Consider the following 9,705-nt stretch of genomic DNA (forward strand, 5'->3'; position numbering starts at 1 on the left):
GGCCAATTTTGGTAGGTATTAGATTTTATAATTAAACTACCTATCTAGAATATTGATATTATAATATTTAGGTTGGAATGCCTGCAGATTTTATAAATAAACTACCTACCTATCTAGAATATAATATTATAATATTTAGGTTGGTATGCCTGCAGATTTTATAAATAAACTACCTACCTATCTAGAATATAATATTTTGATATTTAGGTTGGTATGCCTGCAGATTTTATAAATAAACTATCCAGAATATTAATATTATAATATTTAGGTTGGTATGCCTGCAGATTTTATATATAAACTATCCAGAATATTAATATTATAATATTTAGGTTGGTATGCCTGCAGATTTTATATATAAACTATCCAGAATATTAATATTATAATATTTAGGTTGGTATGCCTGCAGATTTTATAAATAAACTATCTAGAATATTAATATTATAATATTTAGGTTGGTATGCCTGCAGATTTTATAAATAAACTATCTAGAACATTAATATTATAATATTTAGGTTGGTATGCCTGCAGATTTTATAAATAAACTGTCTAGAATATTAATATTATAATATTTAGGTTGGTATGCCTGTAGACTTTATAAATAAACTATCTAGAATATTAATATTATAATATTTAGGTTGGTATGCCTGCAGATTTTATAAATAAACTACCTACCTATCTAGAATATTAATATTATAATATTTAGGTTGGTATGCCTGCAGATTTTATAAGTAAACTATATAGAATATTAATATTATAATATTTAGGTTGGTATGCCTGCAGATTTTATAAATAAACTATCTAGAATATTAATATTATAATATTTAGGTTGGTATGCCCGCAGATTTTATAAATAAACTGTCCAGAATATTAATATTATAATATTTAGGTTGGTATGCCTGCAGATTTTATAAATAAACTGTCCAGAATGTTCCAAGATATAAAAGTCAGTGAAGATCTCAACACAGAATTCAAAGGAAAACAAAAAAAATTCTTATCTCGTATTCATTTGAAACCGATTAGCATCCGGTGGATTCGAACCAGTTTTCAGCCTTACGAAAAAACTATGTCTAGCATGTTCGGCATCTCGGGGCTAAAAAACTGGTTATTATCTTATAATTGTACATTTTATATTCGCGGAAGGCTGTTTATAATAGGATAATCAATTATTAAGTATTATCTTTATTATAAAAAAATTACCTATGCTCTCCTTATTTCATTACATTCTGTATATCAAAGCTTTTATTTTATGTTAATATCAAATCAACAAGAACAACTCGTTCGCAGCGCATCAATAACAAGCTTCAACATTTGATTGAAAAAAATGTTAAGTGTTTAAATATAAATCAATGATATTTTTGTAAAAATTTTTCCAGTATCATAGCAAGCTAGGACAAGAGGCAATTTCTTCGGAAAATATCCTTTTTGACCATGATTCTGTCGAATTATAACAACGTTGACTTAAGCAAATTTGTTTCTTATTACAATTGTCACAAAAAGTATAAAATGTGAAATGAAGACTACTTAAAAAAAAAACACGAAAAATATCCGATAATTGGACCCACTTACCCTAGTCTTTTTATTTTAAGAAGTCTTTCGGTCGGATGGAAATATTTTGTTTTGTACAGATTACAGAAAACAGAATAACAAGGACATTCCTGCGGATTCTTTATCTATTAAGGTAACAAAATTTAAACATTTAACACCTTTTTCTATCCTTCCGATCAGATCAATCTATCTATCTATGTGTACGTTCAGGTTTGCTTGATTTTTATTCACCTGTTTAATTTGTAAGGCTTTTTTATTAAGTTCTTAATATAACCATTGCTTCGTCCCGTCGAAATAAAAATGTTGTTAAAATTCTTACTCCCACCAAATTATGGTTTAAATAGGTCAAAAAAGCCATGCACAATATTTTTTGTCGTGCAAAAATTTTGACAATGACACTTAAAGTTTCAAACAACTGCACAGTGCAAAAAGACCGTTTTTTATCCATTTTTAAAGCAAATTTTGGAGACGGGACGGCGTAAATATCTATCTATCCAAATGTCTCTAGTAAACTCGTTTGTAATCTATCTATCCATCTATTTGTAATCTATTTATCTATCTATTTATAATCTATCTATCCATTTATAATCTATCTATCTATTTATAATCTATCAATCTATTTATAATCTATCAATCTATCTATCCATTTCTAACCTATCTATCTATCTATCTATCCATTTATAATCTATCTATCCATTTATAATCTATCTATCCATTTATAATCTATCCATCTATTCATTTTTAATCTATCTATCTATCCATTTATAATCTATCTATCTATCCATTTCTAATCTATTTATCTATCTATCCATTTTTAATCTATCTATCCATCTGTATCTAGATATTGAATATTGGTGCCTGGGCCCGTGGTAGTGAACGTGTACCTGTCAGTCTACCAAGAGAATTGGAGGATTTTATACCTGAGGTATGTATTTAGGGAGGGAGGACACACTGGACTGTAAATTACAATGGTTACCAAAGTTTTATAACCATGTTGCCTTTAAAACAAGCTCCACATTAAGGCACATTATGAAACTAATGATTAATGTTCTATTGAGAAAAGCTTAAGATAAGGGGGATATTGATAGTATGTTAATTTCCTTGTCCGCATTCTCATCCATGATTTTTTGTTCTTCGCTAATTATGGATGTTGAATTTTCATCCTTTTTATATTTTTTTCAAGTACGGCTTCTAAACTGAATGATATCCGATGGATTAGAACCGATTTTCAGCCTTACTGAAAATCATGTAAAGCATCATATTTCAGACAATTTTCCACGAATATTAAAATAAAAATCATTACTACCAGTTTTGTTAGCCTAGGCCTTAAAAATTTTGATTTTGTAGGTTGAAGAATTTTACAAGTCTAAGCACAGTGGAAGAAAATTACAATGGCACCATCACATGTCAAATGGAACTCTCACATTCGCCAATAAGTAAGTTTATTGACAGATAGATAGATAAACAAATAAATAGATATATAAATTATTTCTTGGATGTCGCACCAGATTTTCATGTATTCTGATAAGGTAATATTTGCAGCTGGCTACAATAACGATACCAACATCACCCCTATACCCCACTAGCTTACCTTATCTACTGGATGAACGAACTTACCATTAAATGAGGTCCATATTAACAACCTAATTGACGACAAAGGGAGGAGTAGGATGCTCTAAACATCCTTAAAGGTGTGAGTTTTTAGGCCTAAAAATAGTAGTAAAACGATAATATTCACTAAATATGTGTATTTCTTATTGAAAAGAACTATAAAAAAAATTTAAGTTAACATAAATTTTTATCGTTCTACTACTGTTTTTAACTCACAATCTTTACGGATTTTTAGCGCAACCTACTCCTACCTTTTTCCCTGTCATAATATTTACGTATTATATCCTAAATCCATGAGATAAATAGATGGGATAATAGATATTAGATAGAACACTTACAAAATTATGAACCCATACACTGCATACAAGCTGTATAAAAGTAACTTTAAGTTTGTGGGACAGACGTTAAGGACTATCCTTGTTATAGAATAGCTGTGCTTCTTTTAATTTCTTAAAAAATGTATCTTTAAAGTAGGGTTGGGCCGGATACCGGATATCCGGCTGATTTCTAGTGCCAGATATGCCGAAAAGATGGCCAACGCCGGTATCAGCCGGATATCTGGTATCCGGATAGTTTAAATATCCGGTGTTCAGATAGTTTCAATACCCGGTATCCAGATAGTTTCAATATCCGGAATCCGTCCGGATATTGAAAATGGCCGGATATCCGGCCATACTGGATATCCGGCCCAACCCTACTTTAAAGTCTTTCTTCTGGTATATGAAAATGTTATATTTTAGAATTGGGAAGTATGACCTGGAAGTTACAACCTTCCAGATGGCTGTGCTCTACTGTTGGGAGAAAAGAAGGCAGGATATTGTTCATTAAACAGATCTATAGTATAGATGTAAATACAGACAACTACCTCCCTTCCTTTTTCAAATACCTTTCGTTTGCTTCTAAATTATTTTTTGCTACTTGGCTGTGTTAATATAAGGAACACAATTGGTTGATTTTCAATGACCCAATAAAAAGGTTGCACAAGGCGGTTGGGATGGGGAGATACAGTTATTTAACATTCAGTTATAATAAAGAAATTTAATATACCGAGGTACTAAAAATTCTTTTTTAAATCACGAAAACTTTATAACTGTCGTCTAAAGGTTGGCCGATAGACTGACAGACCAAGTTGATTATACACTGGATGCTCGTTGATACAAGGAATTGTCAACAAAAATCTTAAATGGCAGAAAATCACAATTCCCTAAAAGCGTTACGGACAGACTAACTCACAGACAAAGGAAGCAAAGACAGGGTAAAGTTTCCTTGGGTTAATTTGTGAAAAAAATTAAATCTTTAAAAAAACATTTGTGCCTACTTAGTCTTACCTAATACATTATTCTTTTTTTTTGTTTTATTATTTTATCAGTACGATGGTTAAAATGTTAAGATTACAAATAGAATGAAGAATATCAATGTAGGGAGGACCGAATCTCTCTGGAGAATCTGCGACTGGCCACAGAGTTGCCAGATTCGGAGCTCAGGAAAACACTCTGGTCACTGGTTGCCTTCCCCAAACTAAAGAGACAGGTATGACACAGGCTGCAGGGAGGGGACATTAGACTGTTTATTACACAAGTCCCCAAAGTTTTATAATAACGTTTTCTTATACGTTGCATTAATTGTAATCTACAAAAGAAGTAATTTGGTGTATAATCGGCCATTGTCTAATCCCTTTATATCCCTGAGTATGTCAGGTTTTGATAAAAATGGACTTGATAAACTTAAAAGGGGCATTTGCACTGCACACGATAAAACAGAGTTACCAAATTATAATTAATTAAAAATCTCCCTTTTTTTGCTAACCCGAAGCCGTTTTTAACGAAAATAACGGCTCCAGCTCCGGCTCCACCATGCCCATGCAGGGATCTTAAGGGATATTACAGTGGGCATAAAATTGACAAACATTCCCATTTCAATGATGACAAACAAAATTATCCCTTCAGGAGAAATAATTATTGGTTGAAAAGTTTGGAACCAATATTAATGAAAATCCAATAAAAGTAACCAAAGTTTTTAATATAAGGAATAAGATTAAGTTGATTACCAGTGGAATTTACAGTCAAATGTCCCCTTCTTCCTTAGTGACATGGATGAAAGAAATTAAATCTTTAATTTTTAAAAGCGAAGCTTTTCTATAATTAGGGTCGGTCCGTCCGTACGTCCGTAACAGATAGCTTTTTTCGTTAATTTAGGCATGTTAGAATTGTCCTATCGATTTTAAACTTTGCACGATGATTCCTTTAGTAATTAGGTACGATTTAGAAAGTGTAGCAACTCTATAATCATTACAAAAATGTCCGTACGTCCACTTTAAACATGTTGATTTTTTTTACTTTTTTACAAACAAATTTTATGTGATCTAATCATCCGATTGATCTGAATTTTGGTATATTGATTCCTGGGACAACAAAGTATAAAGTTATAAGCGAAGCAACTCTATAATCAAGTCTTAAAAATGTTAGTATGTCCATAAACACTATCTTGTATCAAACAGTTTTTCAACCAATTTACTTACAATTTTGCTCTGACTCTTATACAAATTTATATTCTGACTATTCAGTTCTGACACTATACAAGTGTTATTGTCCGTTTGTCCTATGTTTCAGTGCTTCGCTTTTATGGATGTTGTCATCCTTGTTTAAAGTCAGCCTTTCGGCATCATAAACTCTACAGTCTCTGCGTTGTTACTCTTGTTAATTTTTTCTAAAACTAGTACATTTTTGTTGCCGCGCTACTTATCTATAATACAAAGTAGAACAATGTTAGTTTGTCTGTCTCTCTCATAGGTCCAGGGAAGGTTTATAACTATTTTCTTGGGGGGGGGGGAGCACCCACAACCCCCCAAAAAAATGAAAAATCCCCCCCCCCCAAAAAAAAAGAAAAAAAAATTCTTTTTAAAACTAAAATTAAAATAGTGGGATCGACAACCCCCCCCCAAAAAAAAAAAATTCCCCGCCTAAAGAAAATTTTTTTCTCACTTTTTTTCTTTTAAATCTAAAATACGAAAAATTGGTTTGATCAACCCTCTTGGGACAAAGCCTCTAGAGGCTAGGGGCGAAGCCGCTAGTGGTTAACATATTACTGTTGTTGCAGGTATTACATTTTTCCCCCGCGGGAACCAAGTACTCGGAATGGGATGAGAACACGGTCTTCTGGGTCAACCATGAGTTTGGTCTCATCAAGAATGGAAAGGCCCAGAAGCGGGGCAGGATTAATCTCATAGGTAAAATATAGTTTTACTGTCAGGTTCGAGTTTAGGCCATAAACGTTAAAATACGTTAATAGTTCTTTATTACATCGTATTATAGACAGCTTTCTGTGTATATTAAAATGAAAAATTATAAGATTAAAACCACTTTTGTTGCCATGCTTCAGTATTTTTTTTAGTTTGGCTGAGAACCGGTTCTAGTTCTAAATCCTGATATCCGGTTTTCGGCCGGATATCTGGCCAACCTTCGATATCCGGCAAATTACCGGTTATCCGGGCGGATATTCGGAATTAGAAATCAGCCGGATATCCGGTGTCCGGATAGTTTCAATATCCGGTAACCGACCCGAGATAGAAATGGCCGGATATCCGGATATCTAACCGTATGCATTTCTTACTTTAACTTCAAATCTATTGCAGGACGATTACAGTTGAGCACGGAGAAAGCTAGAGAAGAGGAGAACGAAGGAATTATTCAGCTCAGAATTCTGAGAACTCAGGAGGCCATCAGGAAGATTCTAAAAATGCGCAAGTGCATCTCAAATGCTCAACTTCAGGTTTGTTTTTCATAATACTAGGGTGGGCAATCCGGATCCGTAATCCGCCCAATTTTGGAATCCGGATCCGGAATCCGTTTTTAATAGCGGATTCCGGATTCTTAATTGGTAGGCTAAAATTAGAGTCTTTTTTCTTTCAACTCCCGCTTTTTGAAGGCAAAAATTATCATCATTATATATAAAGTCTGGTTCGATTCTCGGAAGTGAATTATAGAGAACACCAAGAACATTAATTTTTTCATATGTAGCACTTAATTTAAAAAAAAGCCCTTTTAAATATTGCTAGAATCCGGAACCCGTATCCGGAATCCGCCATTTTTGTTGACGGATTCTTGTAAGAATCCGAATCCGGTCCAAAAATTTGACGGATTGCCATCCCTAGTTTTTCATAATACTTCTAAGGACTACAGTATAGAGATACAACTGTAGGATGGCTAGAAAATAGTGTAGTATTCCATACGTTTTGTAATGAAATGTTTTTACGGTTAAGCAAATTTATCTATAGCATCGTATATTAAAATGAAAGATTTTAAAACCTATTTTGTTACCCCCCCGAGGGTCCGAAACTGGTGAAAATATTGTAAAAATTGTCTGTAATACGATATTATACATGATTTTTCAGTTTAACTGTAAACCGATTCTAATCCAGCGAATATTAAATTGGTTTCGAAGCCATACTGAAAAATAATTTGAAATAATTTTTTTTATATCTTTCAGACTGAATTAGTGGATATTTTGAAGAATATGTTTCTGCCCAGCAAAAAGTTGATTAAGGTAAAAAATGCTAATTTTTTAAAGAAGCTAAGATGATACCTATATATTTCCCCATTGTACATTTGTTTTGGTTGCACATATACATAAAAAAATATATATTTATATCACGACTGTTAATTAAACTTTTTCCGCTTTTATTTAATCTTGATTAGTATGTACCAACTAGTAGTGACTAAACTTTTCAACCAATAACTTAAATCTACAGAAGTTTTATTTTAATTTTTAGTACATCGTCTTAAGTAGCACATTTTTAACTTTTAATTGTACAAAAATTTTGAACTGTTGTATTAACAAGAATATATATAAGCGTTTAAAGGGGGGGGGGGGGGGTGAAGTGAGTGGGACTCGTGCCACGAAATACCAGCCATTTTATTTTGGGTGTTATTCCCTTAGTTTTAGAGATAATTAGGTGAAATCTTTTTGATTGTGTCACTAATTACCCTAAGTTTTGGTATCTTTCAAAAAAAACTGCAGCGTGACCGCCTCTACCGCCGTCCACCGTCGTTTTCCGCGGAGTTGCTTGTAGGGGGAAATTTTTTTTTGGCGGCGGCGGAAAATTGCGGTTAACTGCTGGATTTTAAAGATACCCTAGCTTGGTGTAAATAGTGATACAATCAAAAAGATTTTTACCCAATTATCTCTAAAACTAAGGGAGTAGCACCCACAATAAAATTGCTGGTATGCCGAGGCACGAGTCACCCCCCCCCCCCTTTTATTGAAATATTCTTTATTATTTTGTTTTCATTTTCAGGAGCAAATAGAGTGGCTGATAGAGAACAAATACATGAAGAGAGATGAAACAGACATTAACACATTCATTTACATTGCATAATTCATCCTTGTCAACTCTGAAGGGTTAAATTTCAATCAATCAATCAACAAATAAAGAAGAAGAGAGATGTTCTCAGCTACTTAGCTGATCAGCTGATCAAGTCAATATACAATGAATTTAACCAAGTATAAATCATATATTATTTAATCTTATTTTCTTATTTGACCATTTTGTAAACTTGTTTTATATTTTAAACTGTAATTAATAAGGAATTCAATTCAAACGGCAAACCAGAATTTAGTTCTATTTGAATTAGGTTTTTTTCAATGATAAAATGCTTGAAACTTTTTTACCCAAAGATATAAGCGAAAAGGGAGTGTGTTATAAAGAAATTTTGTGTAGTTGTCTTCTACGATAGATTACAGCTTTCTTAGATGGTTATAAGTCTATTTTAAAGTTACCTTATTTTATTCTATAGGTGGTTGTTTTCTCATCTGAAACTTAAACTGGTGAAAATTACATTTGTGTTGGGTTATTATGCTCAAGTTCTAATTTTCTCATTTTTCTCATGTTTATGTAGTAATTCACCCTCCCATTCTTGAAAAGGGGGGGGGGGGTTAACCATCCCCCTCCCCTAAAAAGAAATGGATAGTTGCATGAAGTGCATTTTACAATTTTGAATGCTAGCATAAGTTACAAGAATACCATCTACCTAACATATTAGGTAATATAATTCTTTATTTCAATAAATAGCAATCAATTAGGAACCACCTAAACAGTACAGCCATTTATGTTTCATATATCCAAAATTTAGGATCTTCAAGTTTTGATATTTTTAAAACTACCTGGTAGATAATTGAGATTCTTTCAAATATTATCCTATACCTAGATGTAGTTTAAACTATTGAACAGAAAAAAACTGTACGGTTCACTAAATTCCAGTTTAAATGCACTTCGTGCAACTACACCTTTAGCATCATTCTTAGTTTATATGAGTCCAAATTATCATAGACTAGAAAACTAACTAAATTATGATGTTGAAAAAAATGAAATTGTCATGTAAGAAAATCTTACCAGTATTTTATAATTATCAATTAAATGTGATATTCATGATAAACTCGTAATTTTCTGCTAATGTTTAGTAAATATGTATATGTAGTCTGTACTGCGTTGTTGTTATGGCTAGCTATGTGTATTTGTACAACGATTCAAGGGGGTTGGGGCATATGTCACAA

General features: G+C 32.5%; 1 protein-coding gene across 4 annotated transcripts in view; it reads left to right on the forward strand.

Moving 5' to 3' along the window:
• Cul5 (cullin 5) overlaps nt 1-9,705 on the forward strand; it is a 30,500-nt gene that overhangs the window by 20,232 nt on the left and 563 nt on the right. Inside the window, exons 17-27 of one of the 4 annotated variants that reach the window (XR_013881654.1) lie at nt 887-972; nt 1,624-1,678; nt 2,387-2,470; nt 2,893-2,981; nt 3,897-3,965; nt 4,578-4,686; nt 6,253-6,382; nt 6,788-6,924; nt 7,642-7,698; nt 8,450-8,786; nt 9,535-9,590. Coding sequence is in view for 1 of the 4 variants with exons in the window: in XM_080168892.1 (XP_080025018.1) it covers nt 887-972; nt 1,624-1,678; nt 2,387-2,470; nt 2,893-2,981; nt 3,897-3,965; nt 4,578-4,686; nt 6,253-6,382; nt 6,788-6,924; nt 7,642-7,698; nt 8,450-8,530 (897 nt within the window). In the remaining 3 variants the exon portion in view is untranslated. Of the gene's footprint in view, nt 1-886; nt 973-1,623; nt 1,679-2,386; nt 2,471-2,892; nt 2,982-3,896; nt 3,966-4,577; nt 4,687-6,252; nt 6,383-6,787; nt 6,925-7,641; nt 7,699-8,449; nt 9,591-9,705 lie in introns of those variants that run through there. The other 3 variants (XR_013881655.1, XR_013881653.1, XM_080168892.1) reach the window with 3 other exon arrangements.

Source organism: Acartia tonsa, chromosome 8 (assembly GCF_053477335.1).
Source record: "Acartia tonsa isolate MP-2025a chromosome 8, ASM5347733v1, whole genome shotgun sequence".
Classification (NCBI taxonomy): domain Eukaryota; kingdom Metazoa; phylum Arthropoda; class Copepoda; order Calanoida; family Acartiidae; genus Acartia; species Acartia tonsa.